General features: G+C 43.2%; 1 protein-coding gene across 1 annotated transcript; it reads right to left on the bottom strand.

Moving 5' to 3' along the window:
- Window positions 1–20,051: 20,051 nt before the first annotated feature.
- Window positions 20,052–26,324, bottom strand: LOC127326958 (pyrophosphate-energized vacuolar membrane proton pump). The gene is made up of 4 exons (XM_051353751.2): window positions 25,900–26,324; window positions 21,494–22,448; window positions 21,320–21,406; window positions 20,052–21,229 (listed from the first exon to the last, which is right to left on the bottom strand). The coding sequence occupies exons 1-4, from the start codon at window positions 26,168–26,170 to the stop codon at window positions 20,227–20,229; spliced, it is 2,316 nt and encodes a 771-aa protein (XP_051209711.1). The 5' UTR covers window positions 26,171–26,324; the 3' UTR covers window positions 20,052–20,226.
- Between the last annotated feature and the right edge of the window lie 1,564 nt (window positions 26,325–27,888).

Raw genomic sequence — 27,888 nt, 5'->3', positions numbered from 1 at the left:
ATGTAAGTAGCTTATGTGGACTTGAACATGGATTCCGGAAGAAACTTTTGGAGGTGCAAGCCCCACCTAAAGTTAGGGGTGGCGCGTAACAACTATATGATGATGCGAGCTAACTTCCATCAGTGACATATGGAACCCCGCAAGACCTATATGAACTCTAGTGGACACGATGATACACTAGGCATTAGAATGCCCAATGGTGAAGATGTTATGACACTCCTTCAAGGAGAAAGTATCACGTGTCATTCTTATTGTCAGATTTTTTAGATAAAAGGCTAAGAAGCCCGACTTTAAATTAATAAAGCCAGTCCGGCCGAACGAAACAAGTTACAAGGTGTTGATGAGAACCTCTTACAATCAGAAAAGAGACAAAGCTACAACTAAAGAAAGCAAAGCACAACTACAATAAGACAAGCAATGGGTCCTTGCCACCGGGACATCGCCGAAGAAGAGCGCAAGCTTGGCGGGCTTCACGGGCCGGAGCTCACCCTTGAGCTCGGGCACACACACCGTCAATACCTACGCTATGCCATCGAGCACAGACAACGAGGAGAAGGAGCCAAACTCGAACTACTGGGGAGGGAACCACCACAACAAGAACAAGCTCAGTACCGAAGATGAACGCATGAGAAGAAACATCAAGTGTCAAAAGAGATGACGAGAACGAAGGAAAGGATGACCATCATCACTGTTGGAGATATGACCAAGAGGCAATAATAAACGTGTTTATTGTTATATCTTAGTGTTCATGATAAATGTTTACATCTCATGCTATAATTGTATTAACCGGAAACATTAATACATGTGTGTTATGTAAACATAAAAGAGTCCCTAGTAAGCCTCTTGTTAAACTAGCTTGTTAATTAATAGAAGATCATGGTTTTCTGATCATGAACATTGGATGTTATCAATAACAAGATCATATCATTAGGTGAATGATGTGATGGGCATACACCCATAATAAGTGTAGCATATGATCAAGTCATTAAGTTCGTTGTGCTTCAAGCTTTAATATGCATAGTAACTTAATCCTTCGACCATGAGATCATGTTAATCACCTACACCGGATGGATGCTTTGATGACACCAAACACTACTGCGTAAATGGGTTGTTATAAAGGTGACATTAAGTGTTCAGAAAGTATAGGGTTGAGGCACCTGAATCAATAGTGGGATTTTTCCATCCTAATGACGGATAGATATACTCTGGGCCCTCTCGGTGGAATGACATCCAATTAGCTTGCAAGCATGTGACTGGTTCACAAGGGATATCATATCACGGTACGAGTAAAGAGTACTTATCAGTAACGAGGTTGAACTAGGTATGGAGATACCGACGATCAAACTTCGGATAAATTAAATATCGCGAGACAAAGGGAATTGTTATTTTATGTGAATGGTTCTTTCGATCACGAAGTCATCGTTGAATATGTGGGAGATATTATGGATCTCCAGGTCCCGCTATTAGCTATTGATCGGAGAGGAGTCTCGATCATGTCCGCATAGTTCTCGAACCGTAGGGTGACACACTTATGGTTTGATGTCATTTTAAGTAGATATGGAATATGGAATGGAATTTGAATGTTGTTCGGAGTCTCAGATAGAATCCAGGACATCACGAGGAGTTCCGGAATGGTCCAGAATAAGATTCATATATAGGAAGTCACATTCCAAGTTTGGAAATGGTCCGGTGAATTTATGGAAGGTTGTAGAAGGTTTCTAGAATCATCCGGAATAAATCACTATGGAAGGAGGAGTCCCGGAGGGACTCCACCAACCCTAGCCAACCCACCAAGTGGGAAGGTGGAGTCCATGGTGGACTCCACCTAGTTGGCCGGCCATGAAGCAAGGAAAGGGAGCAATCCCACTTGACATAGGTTTCCCCATTATGGTAAGTTTTGGAGTTGGACTCCAAAGTGGTTTTGGGGAAACCCTAGGGTTTCCACCATTATAAAGAGGAGGAGAGGGGAGGGGGCTGGACACATCAATCCAGCCGCACCACCCAAGGGGCACCAAATCTGGCGCCCAAGCACCCCCCTCTCCCAAACCCTAGCTACTCCCTCCTCCTTCTCCCGCAGGGCTTACGACAAAGCCCTGTCGGAGATCTCCACCACCACCATCACCACGCTGTTGTGCTGGAGGGATTCCGAGGAGGATCTACTACATCTGCTGCCTGCTGGAATGGGGAGATGGATGTCATCATCAACACCGTACGTGTGACCGAGTGCGGAGGTGCTGCCCGATTGTGGCACCGTCAAGATCTTCTACGCGCTTTGGAAAGCGGCAAGTGATCGACTACATCCACCACGAGATTTATCTCATTAACGCTTAGCGATCTTCGAGGGTATGTTGATCTTCACCTCGTTGCTACCATCTACTATATTAGATCTTGGCTTGTTATTCATTCTTGCGGTAGGAATTTTTTTGTTTTCTATGCTACGAATCCCTACAGTGGTATCAGAGTCGTGTCTATGCATAGATTGGTTGCACGAGTAGAACACAATGGTTTTGTGGGCGTTGATGCTTTTGTTGTCTCTTGTTATGTGTACTTTGCATCTTGCGGGATGGTGGGATGAAGCGGCCCGGGCTAACTTTACATGACCGCGTTCATGAGACTTGCTCCACGCTCGACATGCAACTTGTATTGCATAAGTGGCTTTGCGGGTGTCTGTTTCTCTCACCATAGTTAAGATTCAATTTACTATTCCAATTGACAACACTAGTATCAGTGTTGTGGTTCATGTTCGTAGGTAGATTGCATCTTACTCGAAAACCCTAAACCACGTAAAATATGCAAACCAAATTAGAGGCGTCTAACTTGTTTTTGCAGGGTTTGGTGATGTGATATGGCCATGATGTGATGATGAATATGTATGAGATGATCAATATTGTATTGTGGCAACCGGCAGGAGCCTTATGGTTGTCTTTATATTTCATGTAGTAGTATTATTTCAAAGTAGTTATAATAGTTGCTACGTGTGGTGAAGAACCATGAAGACGGCACCATTGACCTTGACGCTACGCCGACGATGATGGAGATCATGCCCGTTGATGATGGAGATCATGTCCGTGCTTTGGAGATGAAGATCAAAGGCGTAAAGACAAAAGGGCCATATCATATCACATTATGAATTGCATGTGATGTTAATCCTTTTATGCATCTTATATTGCTTAGATCGCGACGGTAGTATTATAAGATGATCCCTCTCACTAAAAATCAAGATAATAAAGTGTTTGTCCTTAGTTAGCACCATTGCTAAGACTACTTGTTTCGAAGCATCACATGATGATCGGGTGTGATAGACTCAACGTGTGCATACAACTGGTTCAAGCCAGATTTGCACATGCGGAAACTAGGGTTTGACTTGACGAGCCTAGCATGTACAAACATGGCCTCGGAACACGGAAGACCAAAAGGTTAAGCATGAATCATATATATGATATGATGAACATGTTGATGTTCGCCATTGAAGCTACATCATCTCACGTGATGATCGGACTTGGTGTAGTTGATTTGGTTTGTGTAATCACTAAGACAATTCAAGGGATATTGTTTTGAGTGGGAGTTCGCCTAGTTAATTTAAGAATTAATAGTAAACTCAAATTTATCCTGAACAAAGTCTAAATTGTATTTGAATTAAATTTTGTAGAATTGGCATCCGTTTTGTACTTTACGCTAGGCTAGTAATTGAGATAGAAATACTGTTAAACCTGACAAGTAACTTTACGAACCAGTACCGTATTGTTAAAGAATCAAGAAATGATTAAGTCCTATAGAAAACTTTTGGTAATCCTCAAATTTATGATTCAAAAAGCAATGGTTTCAATTAGTATCTAAAATTATCTTGTCTCCGTGAAATTTGATGTTCAAATCCGTCTGAAAAGTAAGGAGCTGAAAAGTTTGTTTTCAAAAATAAGAAAGGTGTGAGATATATGTGATATCTAAGACCTTATTACAAGATAATAGAATATAATTTAGTGACACTACATAAACTCATAAGTTTTATGGGAATGTACGAAGGTTGAAGACGCTAGGCGTACCGAACCTCCAACTAGTTGGGCACTAACGTTATTCGCATATCCATGTAAGCCATAGTAGCTTCATCATGAAGTTGTCATGATTTTATGGATAAAATTATGAGTGAAATTGTTCATCACATTAAAAAGTTATTAATAGTGAAATCCGAAACACTTGTCATGGGATGATCAAGTTCAAAGTGTGAACCTCAAAGTTATCGGTATCTGACCAACAAGCCTAGAAGTTATTGATGTTGAAGTGATTTCTGAAATATGAGGAAAGGCAAAAGAGAAACTACAAAAAGGATTTTGGCATAAAGAAAGAAAGAAAAGACTAGAAAGTCTAACTCAGGTGTATATAGATGATATACATGTTATGAATGTATTCTTTGATTGATCACACAATGAAGTTCTTGGGTGTTTGTACCATATTGGTTGGTATGAGATGTCATAAAACACAACGCAATACAAGAATACAATGGCCTAAGTGACTGACAAAGAATGTGATAATAATGCACGTCTGGAACATAATAAAGTGTTATTATGTTCGTCGTTGATATTCTACCTAGCCATTCAGATTTATAATAAAGAACTTAATAATTGTTATTTTGCTCTGGTCACATGAAAACAATGAGTTGTTCAAATTATGACCTTACTCCATTTACGATGGATAAGTTATTATAAATCTTAATGGTGAAACACACATGCATAACACTGATGCTAAAATGCCACAAGGCAAATGATTTGAATTCCACTTATTTGTGGAACCTCCATTTAGGTCATGTTAGAAAGGAACACATGAAGAAAGTCCATGCAAATGGGTTTTGGAGTCATTTGATTTTTGAATCGTTTGGCACTTGCAAATCTTTTCTAAAGAAAATGATTGAAATACCGTTCATAGGCCAAGAGTTGAACGGGCAACTAACTTAGTGGAAACATACATGATGATATATGTGGTTCATTGGGCATAGTTGTGTGCGGAAGATTCTTCTACTTCATGAAAACTTCCAACAATGAATTGAGTGTATATATATGGATATATTTATTCGATGAGGAAGAAGTTTGAAACATTTGAATAGATTCAAATAAATATCAGCATGCAGTGGAAATCATCGTAATAGAAAAGTCAGATATCTATGATTGGATCATGGTGGAAATATTTGAATTACGAGTTTTAGCGAACATCTAAGAGAGTTGCGAAATTGTTCCACAACTCACGTTTCTCGAACACTATAGTTATGATGGAGCATTCGAAAGACGTATCCAAACTTTGTTGGATTAATGATGATATAAAATAAAGTGATGCCATTATATTTTTGTAGATTATGCTTTAGAGACTACCGCTTTTACACTAAATAGAGTGTCATCATAATCCGTTGAAATGACACCATATGAGTTATGGCATGGGTATAAACCCTAACATTCCTTTCTTAAATTTTGGTATGCATAGCATAAGTAAATGAGTTTACAACCAAAATCGGATGAATTTCTTTGTTGGTTATCCCAGAGAACAATTTGGGAATTCTTTCCACTATGAAGTCAAAGACAAAAGTGTTTGTCGATGTTTCTTGCTTATTTCCAAGAAATTGTTTCTAGCAAATTATTTAAGTGGGAGGACAATGGAACTCAATAAGGTTGATGAACCTGAGCATGATGATCAGAGTAGCGCAACATCGGAAATGGTTCCAGAAGTGGCCACGACGATCATGGCTCCCATGTCTACAAAGTGTTATAGTCTTGGAGATCGAAATATCTATTGAACCTTGTAGGTATGGTTTACTTTGTGTTAAAATAAATGATTTGTGGACAAAGGATTGATTTTGAACAATAATAAACCAACTACATACAAAGAAGCTATGATGGGCCCTGACTCCGTTAAAATGGCTAAGAGCCATGAAATCCAAGATAGTATCTATAATCAAGCTTGGAGCTTGGTAAACCTTTTGAAGGAATAAATACTTTTTGGAAGTAAATGGATTTATAAAATTAATAGAATTGGATATAATATCCTTGAAGAAGCTCGACTTGTAAAAAGATTGTTTACGACAAAGTTCAAAGAGTTGACTGCGATAAGATTAGATCTTCACCAGCGATGCTTATAGTCTATGTGGATTGTTCTAGTAATATCTACATATTTCTTTTATGAGATATGTTAGTAGGATGGCAAAACACATTCCTTAACAGAAGTGTGTATTAAAGGTGTATACAAGATACAACTGAGAGTTTTGCTAGTCCGTAGAATAGTAGAAAGGTATAAAACTTCACTGGATGAAGTGAGTACCACAGAGTTGGAATCTTCACCGGATGAAATAATCAAAGAGTTTTTGATTTCATCAGAAACGATGAAGATACTTGCATTTTCAAGAAATTAAGTTGGAGCACTGAGACATATTTATAATAATTTATGTAGATGACATATCAATTGATTATAAATAATGAAATCATGTACTTGATGTGATTATAAGGTTTCATTGAAAATTAACTTCAATGAAAGAATATGGACTAAAAACATATTTAGCGTCAAGATCTATGAAGATAGATTGAAGCGCATAATAAGTTTAAGTCAAAGTACATAGAATGAATATTGAAGTAGTTCAATATGAAAACGTTAAGACAATGTTCTTTTCCATCTTGTGGTTTAAACAAGACTTGAGTGTATTTGACACTCTATGAGTAAAAACACATGAGTGATTTTAGATCATGAATAATATGTACACAATCATATGTCCTATGCTCTAAAGGTGTTATGAGCATATGTCAATATGATTCATAAAATGATCATTGGACAACAGTAAGAATATCCCCGAGTGCTTTGTCAGAGCCGAGGATATAAATATGTAAGTTTTATATGGGGTAATGACAAACGAATCGCTGTAAGGTGTTACAGCGATATTTGTTTGGTCACATATAAAAATGAATTTCAATCTCAATTAAGCTAATGTGTTCATTAAAAGGTAGCACAATGGGCTAGAAAAAGTCTATGCTATATTTAGATGAGTTCTAAATATTGTGACGGATTCTACAAATGAAGGTAGAGTATCTCATTGTTTTGACAATGATCAAGGGTGTTTGAGTCGAGGAGTTCTTTAAGAACTTGGTGTAGTTCCGGTAATGTCAGAACTATGAAACTATATTGTATGTGACAATATTAGTAACATATTTCAGACCGCAGAATTAAGGTTCCACCAGAAGACCAAACATATACGATTGATGCTGACTCATTTTGAAAAGCCGAGTAATGCGTAGAGACGCAAATGAATTGCAAAATACATACGTTTCTGAGTATGTCAGATTCGTTGACTGAAACCTCTCCCATAAGCAAACATGATAAGCACCAGAAGGCCAAGGTGTGATACGTCTCCGACGTATCGATAATTTCTTATGTTCCATGCCACATTATTGATGATATCTACATGTTTTGTGCACACTTTATGTCATATTTGTGCGTTTTCCGGAACTAACCTATTGACGAGATGCCGAAGGGCCAGTTGCTGTTTTCTGCTGTTTTTGGTTTCAGAAATCCTAGTAAGGAAATATTCTCGGAATCGGACGAAATCAACGCCGAAGATCTTAGAATCCCCGGAAGCATCCAGAACACCCGAGAGTCGCCAGAGGGGGGCCACAGGCCCACCAGACCATAGGCTGGCGCGGCCAAGGGGGGCCCGCGCCCCCCTATGGTGTCATCGCCTCGTTGACCTTCTGACGCCGCCTCTTCGCCTATTTAAGGGCCCTCGACCTAAAACTTCGATATGGAAAAGCCACGGTACGAGAAACCTTCCAGAGCCACCGCCATCGCGAAGCCAAGATCTGGGGGACAGGACTCTCTGTTCCGGCACGCCGCCGGGACGGGGAAGTGCCCCCGGAAGGCTCCTCCATCGACACCACCGCCATCTTCATCAACGCTGTTGTCTCCCATGAGGAGGGAGTAGTTCTCCATCGAGGTTCGGGGCTGTACCGGTAGCTATGTGGTTCATCTCTCTCCTATGTACTTCAATACAATAATCTCATGAGCTGCCTTACATGATTGAGATTCATATGATGATGCTTGTAATCTAGATGTCGTTATGCTAGTCAAGTGAATTTTACTTATGTGATCTCCGGAGACTCCTTGTCCCACGTGTGTAAAGGTGACAGTGTGTGCACCGTGTGGGTCTCTTAGGCTATATTTCACAGAATACTTATTCACTGTTATGAATGGCATAGTGAAGTGCTTATTTATATCTCTTTATGATTGCAATGTGTTTTGTATCACAATTCAACTATGTGCTACTCTAGTGATGTTATTAAAGTAGTTTTATTCCTCCTGCACGGTGTAATGGTGACAGTGTGTGCATCCGTGTTAGTACTTGGCGTAGGCTATGATTGTGATCTCTTGTAGATTACGAAGTTAACTATTGCTATGATGGTATTGATGTGATCTATTCCTCCTACATAGTGTGAAGGTGACAGTGTGCATGCTATGTTAGTACTTGGTTTAGTTGTGTTGATCTGTCATGCACTCTAAGGTTATTTAAATATGAACATTGAATTGTGGAGCTTGTTAACTCCGGCATTGAGGGTTCATGTAATCCTACGCAATGGTGTTCATCATCCAACAAGAGAGTGTAGAGTATGCATTTATCTATTCTGTTATGTGATCAAAGTTGAGAGTGTCCACTAGTGAAAGTATGATCCCTAGGCCTTGTTCCTAAATACTGCTATCGCTTGTTTACTGTTTTACTGCGTTACTACTGCTGCGTTACTACTGCTTGTTTACTGTCCTGGGCAAAGCACTTTTCTGGCACCGTTGCTACTGCTCATATTTATTCATACCACCTGTATTTCACTATCTCTTCGCTGAACTAGTGCACCTATTTGGTGTGTTGGGGACACAAGAGACTTCTTGCTTTGTGGTTGCAGGGTTGCATGAGAGGGATATCTTTGACCTCTTCCTCCCTGAGATCGATAAACCTTGGGTGATCCACTTAAGGGAAACTTGCTGCTGTTCTACAAACCTCTGCTCTTGGAGGCCCAACACTGTCTACAAGAATAGAAGCACCCGTAGACATCAAGCTATTTTCTGGCGCCGTTGCCGGGGAGGAAAGGTAAAAGGCACTCATACTTCGGTTCCAGGTTAAGTACTTTTCTGGCGCCATTGTGTTTGTGCTCGAAGCTATTTCCTTTAGATCCTGCAATTGCATCTTTTTGTTTCTTGTTAACACTAGTTAGGCATAATGGAAAACAACAAAAATATGAGAGATCTTTATGAACTTTATCTTGAATTAGGACATGATGTGTTTGAAGAGAGAATTAAAAAACCCATGGAACTTTATATGCATGCTAATGGGAATGTTATTAATATGAATGCTTTGAACACTATTGTTGCTAATGCTATGGAAAACTCTAAGCTTGGGGAAGCTGGCTTTGATGAGCATGATCTTTTTAGTCCCCCAAGCATTGAGGAGAAAATTTACTTTGATGATACTTTGCCTCCTATTTATGATGATTATAATGATAGTAGCCTTTTGGTGCCACCTGTTATGGAGGATAAATTTGATTATGATTACAATATGCCTCCTATATTTGATGATGAAATTAATAATGATAGCTACTTTGTTGAATTTGCTCCCACTACAACTAATAAAATTGATTATGCTTATGTGGAGAGTAATAATTTTATGCATGAGACTCATAATAAGAATGCTTTATGTGATAGTTATATTGTTGAGTTTGCTCATGATGCTACTGAAAGTTATTATGAGAGAGGAAAATATGGTTGTAGAAATTTTCATGTTACTATAATGCCTCTCTATGTGCTGAAATTTTTGAAGTTACACTTGTTTTATCCTCTTGTGCTTGTCGCTTTGCTCTTCATGAATTTATTTGTTTACAAGATTCCTTTTCATAGGAAGCATGTTAGACTTAAATTTGTTTTGAATTTGCCTCTTGATGCTCTCTTTTGCTTCAAATACTATTTCTTGCGAGTGCATCATTAAAAATGCTGAGCCCATCTTAATGGCTATAAAGAAAGAACTTCTTGGGAGATAACCCATGTGTTTATTTTGCTACAGTACTTTGTTTTATATTTGTGTCTTGGAAGTTTTTTACTACTTTAGCAACCTCTCCTTATCTTAGTTTTGTGTTTTGTTGTGCCAATTAAAGTCGTTGATAGTAAGGTTCATACTAGATTTGGATTACTGCGCAGAAACAGATTTCTTTGCTGTCACGAATCTGGGCAAAATTTTCTGTAGGTAACTCAGAAAATTATGCCAATTTACGTGAGTGATCCTCAGATATGTACGCAACTTTAATTCAATTTGAGCATTTTCATTTGAGCAAGTCTGCTGCCTCAATAAAATTCGTCTTTACGGACTGTTCTGTTTTGACAGATTCTGCCTTTTATTTCGCATTGCCTCTTTTGCTATGTGGGATGGATTTCTTTGTTCCATTGACTTCCAGTAGCTTTGGGCAATGTCCAGAAGTGTTAAGAATGATTGTGTCACCTCTGAACATGTGAGTTTTTGATTATGCACTAACCCTCTAATGAGTTTGTTTCGAGTTTGGTGTGGAGGAAGTTTTCAAGGGTCAAGAGAGGAGGATGATATACTATGATCAAGAAGAGTGAAAAGTCTAAGCTTGGGGATGCCCCGGTGGTTCATCCCTGCATATTTCAAGAAGACTCAAGCATCTAAGCTTGGGGATGCCCAAGGCATCCCCTTCTTCATCGACAACATTATCAGGTTCCTCCCCTGAAACTATATTTTTATTCCGTCACATCTTATGCATTTTACTTGGAGCGTCTGTGTGCTTTTGTTTTTGTTTTTGTTTGAATAAATGCTTGTTTGGGAGAGAGACACGCTCCGCTGGTTCATATGAACACATGTGTTCTTAGCCTTTAATTTTCATGGCGAAGGAAGTTTCTCCTTCGTTAAATTGTTATATGGTTGGAATTGGAAAATGATACATGTAGTAATTGCTAAAATGTCTTGGGTAATGTGATACTTGGCAATTGTTGTGCTCATGTTTAAGCTCTTGCATCATATACTTTGCACCTATTAATGAAGAAATACATAGAGCATGCTAAAATTTGGTTTGCATATTTGGTCTCTCTAAGGTCTAGATAATTTCTAGTATTGAGTTTGAACAACAAGGCAGACGGTGTAGAGTCTTATAATGTTTACAATATGTCTTTTATGTGAGTTTTGCTGCACCGGTTCATCCTTGTGTTTGTTTCAAATAGCCTTGCTAGCCTAAACTTTGTATCGAGAGGGAATACTTCTCATGCATCCAAAATACTTGAGCCAACCACTATGCCATTTGTGTCCACCATACCTACCTACTACATGGTATTTCTCCGCCATTCCAAAGTAAATTGCTTGAGTGCTACCTTTAAACAATTCAAAATTTATCACCTCTGATTTGTGTCAATGTTTTATAGCTCATGAGGAAGTATGTGGTGTTTATCTTTCAATCTTGTTGGGCAACTTTCACCAATGGACTAGTGGCTTCATCCGCTTATCCAATAATTTTGCAAAAAGAGCTGGCAATGGGATTCCCAGTCCCAAATTAATTAATAAAAATAGACACTCCTCCATGGTATGTGATTGTTGGATGGCACCCGAAGGATTCGGTTAGCCATGGCTTGAGAAAGCAAAGGTGGGGAGGAGTGTCATCATAATAAAACTAAAATAAAAAGGCACTCCTTCATGGTATGAGATTGTTGGCAGGCACCCGAAGGATTCGGTTAGCCATGGTTTGTGAAAGAAAGGTTGGAAGGAGTGCCACACAAAAATAAAATAAAATGGGAGCCGCTCTTTGAAGGTTTGTCTGGCAAGGGGGTTAGAGTACCCACTACCATTCGTTGACAACAACAAACACCTCTCAAAATTTTACTTTTATGCTCTCTATATGTTTTCAAAATCAAAGCTCTAGCACAAATATAGCAATCGATGCTTTCCTCTTTGAAGGACCTTTCTTTTACTTTTATGTTGAGTCAGTTCACCTATCTCTCTCCATCTCAAGAAGCAAACACTTGTGTGAACTGTGCATTGATTCCTACATACTTGCATATTGCACTTGTTATATTACTCTATGTTGACAATATCCATGAGATATACATGTTATAAGTTGAAAGCAACAGCTGAAACTTCATCTTCCTTTGTGTTGTTTCAATACCTCTACTATGAATTATTGCTTTATGAGTTAACTCTTATGCAAGACTTATTGATGCTTGTCTTGAAGTACTATTCATGAAAAGTCTTTGCTATATGATTCATTTGTTTACTCATGTCATTTACCATTGTTTGGATCGCTGCATTCATTACATATGATTACAATAGTATGATCAAGGTTATGATGGCATGTCACTCCAGAAATTATCTTTGTTATCGTTTACACCTTTCGGACGAGCAGAAACTAAGCTTGGGGATGCTGATACGTCTCCGACGTATCGATAATTTCTTATGTTCCATGCCACATTATTGATGATATCTACATGTTTTATGCACACTTTATGTCATATTTGTGCGTTTTCCGGAACTAACCTATTGACGAGATGCCGAAGGGCCAGTTGCTGTTTTCTGCTGTTTTTGGTTTCAGAAATCCTAGTAAGGAAATATTCTCGGAATCGGACGAAATCAACGCCGAAGATCTTAGAATCCCCGGAAGCATCCAGAACACCCGAGAGTCGCCAGAGGGGGGCCACAGGCCCACCAGACCATAGGCTGGCGCGGCCAAGGGGGGGCCCACGCCCCCTATGGTGTCGTCGCCTCGTTGACCTTCTGACGCCGCCTCTTCGCCTATTTAAGGGCCCTCGACCTAAAACTTCGATACGGAAAAGCCACGGTACGAGAAACCTTCCAGAGCCGCCGCCATCGCGAAGCCAAGATCTGGGGGACAGGACTCTCTGTTCCGGCACGCCGCCGGGACGGGGAAGTGCCCCCGGAAGGCTCCTCCATCGACACCACCGCCATCTTCATCAACGCTGCTGTCTCCCATGAGGAGGGAGTAGTTCTCCATCGAGGTTCGGGGCTGTACCGGTAGCTATGTGGTTCATCTCTCTCCTATGTACTTCAATACAATAATCTCATGAGCTGCCTTACATGATTGAGATTCATATGATGATGCTTGTAATCTAGATGTCGTTATGCTAGTCAAGTGAATTTTACTTATGTGATCTCCGGAGACTCCTTGTCCCACGTGTGTAAAGGTGACAGTGTGTGCACCGTGTGGGTCTCTTAGGCTATATTTCACAGAATACTTATTCACTGTTATGAATGGCATAGTGAAGTGCTTATTTATATCTCTTTATGATTGCAATGTGTTTTGTATCACAATTCAACTATGTGCTACTCTAGTGATGTTATTAAAGTAGTTTTATTCCTCCTGCACGGTGTAATGGTGACAGTGTGTGCATCCGTGTTAGTACTTGGCGTAGGCTATGATTGTGATCTCTTGTAGATTACGAAGTTAACTATTGCTATGATGGTATTGATGTGATCTATTCCTCCTACATAGTGTGAAGGTGACAGTGTGCATGCTATGTTAGTACTTGGTTTAGTTGTGTTGATCTGTCATGCACTCTAAGGTTATTTAAATATGAACATTGAATTGTGGAGCTTGTTAACTCCGGCATTGAGGGTTCGTGTAATCCTACGCAATGGTGTTCATCATCCAACAAGAGAGTGTAGAGTATGCATTTATCTATTCTGTTATGTGATCAAAGTTGAGAGTGTCCACTAGTGAAAGTATGATCCCTAGGCCTTGTTCCTAAATACTTCTATCGCTTGTTTACTGTTTTACTGCGTTACTACTGCTGCGTTACTACTGCTTGTTTACTGTCCTGGGCAAAGCACTTTTCTGGCACCGTTGCTACTGCTCATATTTATTCATACCACCTGTATTTCACTATCTCTTCGCCGAACTAGTGCACCTATTTGGTGTGTTGGGGACACAAGAGACTTCTTGCTTTGTGGTTGCAGGGTTGCATGAGAGGGATATCTTTGACCTCTTCCTCCCTGAGATCGATAAACCTTGGGTGATCCACTTAAGGGAAACTTGCTGCTGTTCTACAAACCTCTGCTCTTGGAGGCCCAACACTGTCTACAAGAATAGAAGCACCCGTAGACATCAAGGTGTTATATCTTTACAAATGTAAACTAGATTATTGATTCTAGTGCAACTGGGAGACTGTTGGAGATATGCCCAAGAGGCAATAATAAAAGGTATTATTGTTATATCTTAGTGTTCATGATAAATCTTTACATCTCATGCTATAATTGTATTAACCGGAAACATTAATATATGTGTGTTATGTAAACATAAAAGAGTCCCTAGTAAGCCTCTTGTTAAACTAGTTTGTTGACTAATAGATGATCATGGTTTTCTGATCATGAACATTGGATGTTATTAATAACAAGATCATATCATTAGGTGAATGATGTGATGGACTTACACCCATAGTAAGCATAGCATATGATCAAGTCATTAAGTTCGTTGTGCTTAAAGCGTTAATATGCATAGTAACTTAATCCTCGACCATGAGATCATGTTAATCACCTACACCGGATGGATGCTTTGATGACACCAAACACTATTGCGTAAATGGGTTGTTATAAAGGTGGCATTAAGTGTTCGGAAAGTATAGGGTTGAGGCACGTGAATCAATAGTGGGATTTTTCCATCCTAATGAAGGATAGATATACTTTGGGCCCTCTCGGTGGAATGACATCCAATTAGCTTGCAAGCATGTGACTGGTTCACAAGGGATACCATATCACGGTACGAGTAAAGAGTACTTATCAGTAACGAGGTTCAACTAGGTATGGAGATACCGACGATCAAACTTCGGAAAAGTAAAATATCATGAGACAAAGGGAATTGTTATTTTATGTGAATGGTTCTTTCGATCACGAAGTAATCAGTTATATATGGGAGCTATTATGGATCTCCAGGTCCCGCTATTAGTTATTGATCAGAGAGGAGTCTCGATCATGTCCACATAGTTCTCGAACCGTAGGGTGACACACTTAAGGTTTGATGTCGTTTTAAGTAGATATGGAATATGGAATGGAGTTCGAATGTTGTTCGGAATCTCGGATAGGATCCATGACATCACGAGGAGTTTCGGAATGGTCCGGAGAATAAGATTCATATATAGGAAGTCACATTCCAAGTGTCTAAATGGTCCGGTAAATTTATGGAAGGTTGTAGAAGGTTTCTAGAATCATCCAGAATAAATCACTATGGAAGGAGGAGTCCCGGAGGGACTCCACCAACCCTAGCCAACCCACCAAGTGGGAAGGTGGAGTCCATGGTGGACTCCACCTAGTTGGCCGGCCATGAAGCAAGGAAAGGGAGCAATCCCACTTGACCTAGGTTTCCCCATTATGGTAAGTTTTGGAGTTGGACTCCAAAGTGGTTTTTGGGCAACCCTAGGGGTTACACCTATATAAAGAGGAGGAGAGGGGAGGGGGCTGGACACATCAAGCCAGCCGCACCACCCAAGGGGCACTAAGGCTGGCTCCCAAGCACCCCCTCTCCCAAACCCTAGCTAATCCCTCCTCCTTCTCCCGCAACGCTTACGGCGAAGCCCTGTCGGAGATCTCCGCCACCACCGTCACCACGCCGTCGTGCTGGCGGGATTCCGAGGAGGATCTACTACATCCGCTGCTCGCTGGAACAGGGAGAAGGACATCGTCATCAACACCGTACGTGTGACCGAGTGCGAAGGTGCTGCCCGATTGTGGCACCGGCAAGATCTTCTACGCGCTTTGGAAAGCAGCAAGTGATCGACTACATCCACCACGAGATTTATCTTGTTAATGCTTAGCGATCTTCAAGGGTATGTTGATCTTCACCTCATTGCTAACATCTACTAGATTAGATCTTGGCTTGTTATTCGTTCTTGCGGTAGGAATTTTTTGTTTTCTATGCTACGAATCCCTACAATCACAAGGTTGTGCAAAGGCCGCCAACCATGGCCACGGACGGACACCATGTCCGTAACTGATGGTGACGACGCCGCCAGACATGCCCGTGTGGGGACGAACCCCAGTCCACCGCAACACCGACAACAGAAGTGGAAGGCATCCTGCCGACCATGGCCGCGTCGCTTGGTGAGCATAGCACCAAGGTGTCCGGTATCTCCATGTGCCAGACCGGCCTCCCACGAAACCTCGAAGCTATCGTCTCACCAACTGCAGACAGACACCATCTTTACCACCAAAATGAGCATGAAGAAGCTTGATGGATCAGATCACCTCAACGGTGCCTCCAAGAAGGGCACGACGCAGCAGAGCAACACCGCCACCGCCTGGTCCAGCAAGCTGACCAATTTTTTCACTCGGAGCATGACTGAGGGGGGGAGGGGGAGCCACGACATCGCCGACACCGGACCAACATCGTTGGCCTAAGATTTCGCTCGGCTCTAGCACCCACCCACCCCACACCGATGAACACTAGCTTCAGTCCGCACCCAAAAGCATGGAACGCCATGACTGTAAAAGTGCCTCGAGATCTGGATTTGGGAAAGGAACATTGCCCTCACCGTACCTCGCCAGGAACTCCCAACATCGCCTCCATGCTGCCCTCACAACAATGGGGGCAACCCACATCATCGCCCCGTGGCTCGCCGGTGAGCCGCACTAGCATCCACCTCCCAGGGCCACGACCCTGGCATCCAAACCCCCCCGCACCAGCAAGCCAGCTGGGAAGCACAACCATGAACACCCGTCGGGAAACGACACCGGCCGCCACACCAACCGCCCACAACACCTAAAAAAACCACGTCTTGACCGCGAGATCCCCAGATCTGTCCAGCCACAGACGCGTACAACACCGATACAAGACCATGAGGAGCCTGAGTGAACTAGGGTGGAGACGAGGAGGAGGTCGCACCCGCCGGAGCACCTCACCTGGGACGGGTACCTGGTCCCCCCGCCTACTACCTCACTCAGCCCAGATCTAGTACACCAGGTCAGAGACCTGCTCCACCATGGCCAGAACCAGCTGCATGAAGAACTTGGAGCCTGAGTAAACGGAGGTCGACAGCGGGCCGGAGCAGCCGCCCAAGGCCAGGTCCGCCCTCCACCACCAAGCTTCCAGGAGCGGGTGTGCCGGCTGCCCGAAGGAGCGCAACGCTCGGAGACCGCCTTGCCGCTGCTGTCCTCGAGGACATGGGCTTTCCTGCCAAACATCTCATGTGGCGGAGAAGGCAGAGGCGCGAGGATGGTGGCGGTTGTGGCTAGGGTTTGGTGCCTGAGCCGCCCAAGGAGACGAGCGACGCCGGCGGAGCGTTTTTTCCTCACAAAACTTGTTATCACATAGGTTAAAGAAGTACTCCCTCCGATCCATAATTTTTTTAGATAAAGGTGCATCGCCACAGCCTCTGCATCAATTGCTGCACACGGCTTGTTTTATTAGCGAAAGTATCCAAAGTACCAAATATCCAACATCCCTTATTACAATCACGGATCAGCTAATGTGGCTACATGAATCAGCCAATAAAAAATAAGGCACACATGCCCTCTATGCATTTGCTAATCTATTAAGATGTCTCCACCCTGTAGCCTGGAAAAATAAGTCCTGAGCAACCACTAGCATCCGGTTGCATCCAGTAACCATATCCTCCCGCTGGTCCAATGGGAGAAGGAAAACCCATTGTTGAATCGAATGAGCAGCTCGCCGGATAACCTGCAAAAAATTAGTTCCAGTTTGTTTGTTAAAAATAATATCATTTCTACTTCTCCAAATCGCCTAACACAGAGCTGAAACTCCAATTCGGATTTTGTGTTTCTCATTTTTTCCGACTTCATTAAGCCATCTACCATACATATTAGTAATATTAGCCGGTGGAGGAATGTTATAAGTTAAATACATCATACGCCAAATAATCTTTGCAAACGGACACGCAATGAACAAATGATTAACAGTTTCAGTGGAATCACAAAAACAACACTTTTGACATCCATTCCACTTCCGTTTAGCTAAATTATCCTTAGTTAAAAGCACCTTATTACTCAGAAACCACATAGATTTTTTAATTTTCAAAGGTATCTTCAATTTCCATAGATATGTACGCAGGTAAATAGCTTGCCCATTCATCAAATCCATATAAAAAGACTTAACAAAGAACAAACCCATATCAGTAAGCTTCCAAATGAACTTATCTGGCTCAGTTGTTAAATTTACTGTAATTAACCGTTGGCATATATATATCCATTGTAACCATTTATTATCATTCAAACATCTTCTACAAGAAATATTCAGAGGTTCAGAAGCAAGCACAGTTGATACCAACACATGTTTATGTTGTACAATATTATAAACGGCTGGATATTGATGAGATAAGGGCATTCATCCCCCATCCAAACATCATCCCTGACAGTTGTGCCATCGCCAATTTTGAAATAACATCTCTTAAAGAAATCATCCTTAACATGCATAAGACTCTTCCAAAAAGAGGAATCATTAGGTTTGGCTTCTACTTGTGCTAGTGTTTTATATTTTAAGTATTTGTTAGACAACAACTTCTGCCAAATCCCCTCCTTCGATAAAAGTTTAAACAACCATTTACTCAGTAAGCATTTATTTTTCAATTGCAACACCTCGATCCCTAACCCAACTTGATCCTTTGGTCAACACACAATATTCTACTTGGATAATCTATACTTATTCTTGTATTCATCAGATTGCCAAAAATGTTTTGATCTATAATAGTCTAACCTCTTGCGCACTCCAATTGGGATTCCAAAAAAGAAAGCATGAACATAGGAAGACTCTTTAGAACCGAATTAATCAAAGTGAGCCTATCTCCATAAGACAACATTTTACTCCACCAACACCCTAATTTAGACGCAAAACGGTTCTCAATGAGATTCCACTCCGCATTTCGGAGTGTCCTATGATGTATAGGAATACCGAGATACTTTAAAGGTAAGGATCCAGACTCACACCCAAAAATGTGTCTATATTGGTCCTCCATGTCCTTGGCCTTACCAAAGAAAAAATTTCACTCTTATGAAAGTTGATTTTCAAGCCTGACAGTTGCTCAAAAATACTCAAAATTAGTTTCATATTCACTGCCTTTGCAATATCATGTTCCAAAAATAATATCGTGTCATCCGCATATTGAAGTATCGATAATCCCCCATCTATCAAGTGAGGTAACAAGCTACCCACTCTACCCTCCTCTTTAGCCCGAGCAAAAATAATTGCTAGCAAATATCCGCAATAATATTAAAAAGAATCGGAGGTAGAGGATCTCCCTGGCGTAAACCTTTCTTTGTTTGAAAATTATGACCGGTAACATCATTAATTCTTATACCCACACTACCTCCTTGCACAAACTGCTTAATTCTATCACACCAAATGGGATCAAAACCCTTCATACGGAGAACTTTTTGCAGAAAGGACCGTTTGACCTTATCATACGCCTTTTCAAAATCTATCTTAAAAATTACCCCATCAAGTTTTCTCCTATGCATCTCATGTATGGTCTCATGAAGGACCACCACGCCTTCTAAAATATGTCTACCCGAAATAAACGCCGTCTGAGTAGGCCTAATTACTTTTTGGGCTACCTTCGAAATACGATTTGTTGCCACTTTTGTGAAAATTTTGAAACTCACATTGAGTAAACATATCGGCCTATATTGCTGTATTTGCATAGCATTCTCCTTTTTAGGTAATAACGTTATCACTCCGAAATTTAATTTGTACAATGGTAGATCACTCTTCTGGAAGCACTCAAACAATGCAACCAACTCAGATTTGATGACCCCCCAAAAGTGTTGATAAATTTCCGCAGGAAATCCATCTGAACCCGGTAATTTGTTATGTTCCATTTGAAAAATAGCATCATGAATCTCCTCCATCGAGAAATTCGCTATTAACAAGTTGTTCTCATCCGTGGACAATTGCGGATATCGTTCGTTCTATCTTCATTCAAGGAGACAGAACTAGGTTCTGAGCTGCCAAATAACTTTTTGTAATACTCTAAAATGTACACTCTGAGGTTATCATCCCTCACTGAAGCATCTGAAATGTACCCTCTGATCCATAATAGGTTTCCGTTATTTACTTTAGTATAAAGTTACACTAGAAGCGTGTCAAGTTTAATAAAAAGTACACTAGTAGAAGCGTGCTGCATTGCTCTATCGATATCATATAATAAGTATCATACAGTCAGTCGGCCCCTCCTCTCTTCATAGTCGATAGATGATCGTGTGAATTACTTGAATATGAGGCCTCCGTGAGCCGCAAAGAATGGCGCAAACACAAGGGACTCAACGGCCATGAGCTTGATGAGTATGTTGAGCGACGGTCCGGAGGTGTCCTTGAGCGGGTCCCCGATGGTGTCACCAATCACGGCGGCCTTGTGCGCCTCCGAACCCTTGGGACCAAGGGACTTGGCGTGCTCTGACGCGCCCGCCTCGATATACTTCTTAGCGTTGTCCCACGCTCCCCCGCTGTTGGAAGCAGATATGGCCACCTGCACGCCCGACACGAGCGCGCCAGCGAGCAGCCCAGCCAGCGTGTGGACGCCGAAGAAGGTGCCGGTGACCAGCGGCGCCAGCAGCACCAGCGCCCCGGGAGGCATCATCTCCCTCAGTGACGCGTCCGTTGAGATCCTCACGCAGCTGGCGTAGTCCGGCGTGGCGCGCCCCTCCATCAGCCCCGGGATGGTGCTGAACTGCCGCCGCACCTCCTCCACCATCTTCAGCGCCGCGCTGCCCACGCTCTTCATCGTCATCGCCGAGAACCAGTACGGGAGCATCCCGCCTACCAGCATCCCCGCGAACACCTTCGGGCTTAGCACGTTGATCACCGTTACGCCCGCACGGCTAACGAACGCGCCGAACAGCGCCAGTGAAACCAGTGCCGCCGAACCGATGGCGAACCCCTTGCCGATCGCCGCGGTGGTGTTGCCGGCGGCGTCTAGCGCGTCGGTCCGCTGCCTGATCCTGCGGCTCATGCCGGCCATCTCCGCGATGCCTCCGGCGTTGTCGCTGATCGGTCCGTACGCGTCGATGGCCAGCCCGGTGGCCACCGTGCTGAGCATCCCGAGCGCGGCGATGGCGATGCCGTAGATCGATGCTAGGGTGAAGCTGACGTAGATGGACACAGCGATGGCGAGCACGGGCACGATCACGGATTTGTACCCGAGCGCTAGCCCGAAGATGACGTTGGTCGCCGCGCCGGTCCGGCAAGAGTCAGCCACATCTCGGACAGGGCTGCGGGAAATTCACCCTCAAAAGTCAAAACCAAAGTTTGTACAACTACTTTATTAGTGGAATAGATGAAGCACGAGTGAGATTGGTTACCTGTAGGCATTGCTGGTGAAGTACTCGGTGGTGAAGCCGATGGCGAGACCTGCCCATAAGCCAATGGCGACGCATAGGAACAGGTGCCTGTGACATTTGGTTATGTTAATTTGATCCATCCATCTTGGTAAAATGCACGAAATTTGGCAAGGAGAATAAACGCCGACCGCTTACCAGTTCCTGACCTGCTTCTCCTCCCCGAAATCGAACATGGTGAACCTGGCGGGGAGCGCGGCGAAGGTGACGACCAGGGCGGCGACGGTCATCAGCACGGTGGAGATGAGGAGCTGCAGCTTAAGTGCTGGCGCGACCGCGTCGACGGTCTTGACCTTGAAGAAATCGGTGGCGAAGAGCGTCGTAGCCAGGCAGACCACGAGCCCCGCAGAGCTTATCAGCAGTGGGTAGCACACCGCCGCGAAGTCGTGGTCGGCGCCGAACGACGAGATCGACGCGACGAACAGCGCCGCGCAGGTGGACTCGGCGTAGGACCCGAACAGGTCGGAGCCCATCCCCGCAATGTCGCCGACGTTGTCGCCCACGTTGTCAGCGATCACCGCGGGGTTCCTCGGATCGTCCTCGGGGATGTTTCTCTCCACCTTCCCGACGAGGTCGGCGCCGACGTCCGCCGCCTTTGTGTAGATGCCGCCACCAACCCTCCCGAACAGCGCCATGGAGGAGCCACCGAGACCGTAGCCGGTGATCGACTCGTACAGGCCTTCCCAGTCATCGCGGTAGTACAGCCCGAAGATCTTGATGGCAATGTAGAACACCAGAAGGCCCAGGGACGACAGGAGGAACCCCATGACGGCGCCGGACCTGAACGCCGTGGCGAAGGCTGCGCCGATGCCCCGCCGGGCCTCCAGTGTGGTCCTCGCGTTGGCGAAGGTGGCGATCCGCATGCCGAGGTAGCCCGACACGACGGAGGTGACGGCGCCAAGAAGGAAGGCTGCGGTGGTAAACGCTGCGTTGGCCAGCGCCGGCTTGCACATCTTGCCCTTGGTGTACTGGCACGGCTGGCTGGCCATGCTGAACCGGTGCACGGACCCCAGGAAGAGGAAGATGACCACCGCGAAGATCACCGTGAAGGCGGCCAGGTACTTGTATTGGGTGAAAAGGAATGAGTTTGCTCCTGGAACAATTTTACACGTTACTCGAATTGTTGACAAGAGTAAGCACGATTTCATCTACATTCTCAAGAGCAGCAAGAGACCCAGGACTAATATGAAATTAAAAAGTACATTTGCTGGTTTTAGTTAATACATAATACTGTACCTTCCTCATCGATTGTGTGTATGTGTAGCATTCAATCTCACAATGTAGTGCATACACGAAATGATCTCAAATCTAAAACATGAATATTTTCGATAAAACGTGATTCCAGTACTAACGTTGAATAAATTTCGAAAAAGTAAGTATGTAGCATTCAATTTGAATACACCACATACTGAAATAGAGGAGGGAGTGGGGAGGTGGCAATTTGGCTCATAGGAGCAAATGCTCTCATTATATAAAATAATTAAAAAACAATTTTAAAAATGTTAAAAAATTCTGATATAAATTTGTTAGTGTACATCTTGACATTCTATGTTAGTGCACACATTTTCGTGGAGAAACAACATTTTATATGGCGTGTACAAAAAAGACAAAAAAATATCCTGTACGTAGTCATGTTATAGCATCAAAACTTGTCTTTTTTACAGGAGCCACAATTATTTTTAGTTTTTTTTGAAAACTTGTGTACCAATATAAAATGTCTAGATGTACATGTAAAAATTTAGTTTAGAATTTTTTAACACTTTGAAATGTGGATTCACATAATGGGAGCATATGCTCCTATGAGCCAAAGTGCATTTCCCAGGGAGTGGTCTCTTTTTAATAGCGGAAATAGAGGGAGTAGTCATTTCGGTGACTTTGACATCCAGCTGCCCAGCCTCTGCACCGCTATCTTCGAGTCGGCCAGTGCGTATGTGCTAGGTGTTAGGCTATGTAATACCACCGTATAATACCGATTAGAATACCGGCATAGAGTAGTACTCTAACCGGTATTATACCCCTCTGTAATGCCACGTATGGGGCTGTTCCATACTCATATATAACACGCAACCGAGCCCAGGGAGAGGGTATCGTTCCCGTCACGATTGACATGGTATCAGAGCAATCTTTCTCCACGACAACCAGCTCCGAAAAACCAAAACCCTAAACACCGCCGGTGATCGCCGTGCTCAACCAAACCACGATCCAACAAACAACCAAGACAAGACCCCGGCCGCGGTGCTCCTCGCCGCCGTCCCCAGATTTTTTTTCCAAGAAAAACCCTACAAACCCGCCGCCACCGATCAAATTATGAGGCCTTATTTGCCAGCTCTATCAGAGCAGCCGTCGCAGGCGAGATTTGGCACTCGAGGGCGCCTTTTATAACTGTAAATTATTTGCATGGCTGGCCTCGAAGAACCGTTGTTGGACGGCATACATGCTTCAGCACCGAGGCCTTCCCCACCCGGCGCCCTGCCCGCTTTGCGACCAGGAACCATAGACCCTGCAACATCTTCTTCTTTGGTGTGTGGTGGCCCGGGAGGTCTGGGATTGGGCCCTCAGACGCTGGGGCAAGTTGGACTGGCTGCCCAACACCGACGCCGAGCTTGTGGATTGGTGGACGTCTCGCTCGTGCTCGGGGACGCACAAGAGAGACATGTTGACATCGATCATCCTTGTCAGAACGACGTGATGTTCAACAGAGCGGTGGCCTCGCAAATGACCATCAAGAGGAAGATCAAGGATGAGTTTGTTAGATTGCGGCTCGCAAAGCTGTTCCGTAGCGAGGCTCGCAAAGCTGTTCCGTAGCGATGTCTTTGGCTTTCCGGAGGTCCAACTTATTCTTGTGGCAGTTTGGAGAGTAGGTGTGTGTGGGGAGCTGCCACCCCATGTTGACAGCGCGAACTCAATTTCTTTGGCTTTCTTCTATGTGATTAGAGCCATGGAGAAGTGGGTCAGCCCAAAGGAGAACACAAAAGAAAACTTTCATGGCTCAATTTTGCTCATTTTGCGTTGGGCTGGCCGGCTTCACCATTTGCATCTGGTTTTTCTTTTTTTAAGGGTGTAGGGCAAAGCCACCTACTTCCTCCCTTTTATATCTATTGTCATACATTTAGATGTATCTATACATAAAGTATGTCTAAATAAATTTACATTAGCGACAACTTATATGAAACGGAGGGACTAGCATATACTACCTTCATCCTAAAGTTTAAGGCTTATATTTGAAAGTCAAATCAAGTAAAATTAGACCAAACTTTTAGAACAATCTATCAACGAATATAATATTTTATAGATACCATACGGAAATATATTTCATTACCTATTTAATAATATTACTTTGTATTTTGCATGTTAATGATTCTTGGTAAAAACTTAGTCAAACTTGACATGGTTGTACTTTCTAAAAATAATATAAGCCTTAAGCTTTGGGATGGAGGTAGTATTAGCTAAATCTCAGACGTCTATTTATGGACAGAGGTAGTATTATTAGTTTAAATGAATGATGAGTGCTGCCACCAAATCGTCATGTTTATAGTGTGAGTGTAACTTTATATAGTTCATAAACATACTACATTACAACGAGGACCAAATCTTATAATTTAAGTAGGAAACGCATGCTTTCTGAAAATTTCAAGTCCAACGTAATATTCAATCTTATCTACAATTAGAGTACAAGTTTACAACTACGAAACTTGCCCTGATATCTGTATATTCAATAGGCACCAGGTGCAAGCAGGATCCAGGCAAAGTCCAACTTACAATTTATTTTGATTTTTGGTACAAAATTTATTTCTAAAATTTAAATTAGAATTCATAAAATGAACGACAAGTGGAACTTTATCCGGGATCCCATTTGACACCATGTAACAGGTTGTGCAGGTTATTGCAAAGTCCGGACTAAGTCAATCAAATAAACAGCATGCTTGGTAGTTAAGATAACACAAAAGGGTAGAAAAAAGGTGGATAAGAGTGGCGTCTACTATTACTTTTGATGCCTTGGATTACTTCAAATTGATTTGTGAGCAGATAAACTGTATCATCAATAAGATATTTCAGCTGATTTAGTCAATGGTTTTGACACCTTTGGTTAACATCAGGAGCAAGTTTCTCATCCAACACGTTTGGTAAGGACTTGTGGTGTGGTTGACTGAGTTGGATTAGCGTTGAACTTGACGATGTCCAAACCATTATGTTGTGAAAAACGAGAATACATTGAAGTTCAAAACAAAGACATACTCTCAGAACTGTGGTGCTCTACTCACCGTGCCAATTAACATGACTTTGTTACCAGAATATGGCCAATTAACTTACATGAGTGCAATTTCCTTTTATACATCAAATAAATTGCTCTGCACATGTGTTCATGAACAATCAAATGTTACTTCATTATGAACCGGATGGAGTATATATACTGTACTAAAATTCGGAGAAGCAAATATTTGGAGCAACAGCAGTCATCGAAAAACAAGAATTCGAAGCTCGACAATTGGTAGTTGAAGAACCGGTGCAAGGAGAAACTCAAGAATAGTAAGAACCAAACTCACCTACGGAAATGGCGTTCTGGATCTCCGCGCACCTAGCCACGGCCGCCGGTCCGTCGACTCCATCCTCCTCGTCGTCGCTCTCCCCGCCGATACGGTTATCCTCATCTTCCTCGTCCTCCTGCCGGAACACAGGCCGCCCATGTCCGCCGTTGCCCGTCGACGCGTACGCGGACACCTTCACCTTGGCAACAAGAAACCACTGCCACGCCGCGAAGGCAATGCCGATCACGGCGCACGCCGGTATGACCGCGTCCGCGGCGGAGAAACCCATCGCGTGCGCGCTCCAAGAACCGTCAAGGCAGGCAAAGGAAAGAGAGAGAGAGAGGGGTTTGAATTACGGCAAGTTGTTGACGACTTTGTTGGTGTGAAAGGCGTGGCAACCGGCAAAGAGCGCACGATCGAGAGCAACTGCCTTGTCTTCCTTTTATACGTGGTATAATAAACAAGAAGCAAAGGAATCACGCGTCGGGGATGGTTAATTGGAGGAGGGTGCGCGGTACAGGTAGCTTGGGAGTGAGGCAAATATTGGCTGCTTCGTCGCCAGGGCATCTGCAAATATTGGCTGCTTCGTCGCCAGGGCATCTGCAATTAGAGCATCCGCTAGTAGAAAAAGAGACTTCCATACGCCCCCTTTAGTCTCTAAAAATGTTCGAACCGCGACTAAAGGGGTCTTTAGTCGTGGTTCGAGAGGCGACCCGCGACCAAATGTCTGGGCCCAGCGGGCTCGATCGACAGTTGGGGGACGGGAGGGGCTTTAGTCCCGGTGTGCCTGGCCAACCGCGACTAAAGGTGCCCGAAAGCCTTTAGTCGCGGTTGGCCAGGGCAACCGGGACTAAAGGCCCATCCCTATAAAAGGCAGCTCAACTCACTTCACTTAGCCATTTGGTGTCACTTCTATTCACAATATTCACAAGGGGTGGTGGGTTTGCTTTTGGTTCCTCTTATGCACACAAGGTGTTCGATGAAATTCCCGAGAGCATGAAACAAACATGATATGAAGTGTCCGAGCCACACTTGAGCTTTCTCATTTATTTTTCCTCCTCGATCACGGTTAGCAACTTGAACCTTTCATGTGTCATTGATAAAATATGCATGTGTGTAGTTCATTGTTTAATTTCTATTATTTCTAGCTAGTTAGTTTAACAAATGCATGATGGTTATTTATATACTTTATATAATAATAATGCAGATGAATCGGCAATGGATGTACAGTAACCGACTCTCCGGCGAGTTCATTACGGGTTTGAAAGATTTTCTCGTAGTGGCTAATGCGAACAAGCAGGGGTTTTTTGTTATCTGTCCATGTGTTGCCTGTAAGAATCAGAAGGGTTACTCTTCCTCAAGAGAAGTTCACCTGCACCTGCTTCGGCACGGTTTCATGCCAAGCTATAATTGTTGGACCAAGCATGGAGAAAGAGGGATTAGAATGGAAGAAGATGAAGAAGGGGATGATATCATCGATGACAACTATCCTGATCATTTTGGTGATACTTTCATGGAGGATGCTGAAGGTGGGGAAGGTGAAGGGGAAGGTGAAGAAGAGGCACGTGATGAGCCCGCTGATGATCTTGGTCGGACCATTGCTGATGCACAGAGACGCTGCGAAACTGAAAAGGAGAGGGAGAATTTGGATCGCATGTTAGAGGATCACAAAAATGCGCTGTACCCAGGATGCGACAATGGTCTGAAAAAGCTGGGCTGCACACTGGATTTGCTGAAATGGAAGGCACAAGAAGGTGTAGCTGACTCAGGATTTGAAAACTTGCTGAAAATGTTGAAGAATATGTTTCCAAAGAATAACGAGTTGCCCGCCAGTACGTACGAAGCAAAGAAGGTTGTCTGCCCTCTAGGTTTAGAGGTTCTGAAGATACATGCATGCATTAACGACTGCATCCTCTACCGCGGTGAATACGAGAATTCGAATGAATGCCCAGTATGCACTGCATTGCGTTGTAAGATCAGAGGCGATGACCCTGGTGACGATATTGA

Source organism: Lolium perenne, chromosome 3 (assembly GCF_019359855.2).
Source record: "Lolium perenne isolate Kyuss_39 chromosome 3, Kyuss_2.0, whole genome shotgun sequence".
Classification (NCBI taxonomy): Eukaryota; Viridiplantae; Streptophyta; class Magnoliopsida; order Poales; family Poaceae; genus Lolium; species Lolium perenne.
This window is presented reverse-complemented; position numbering and strand designations above follow the sequence as displayed.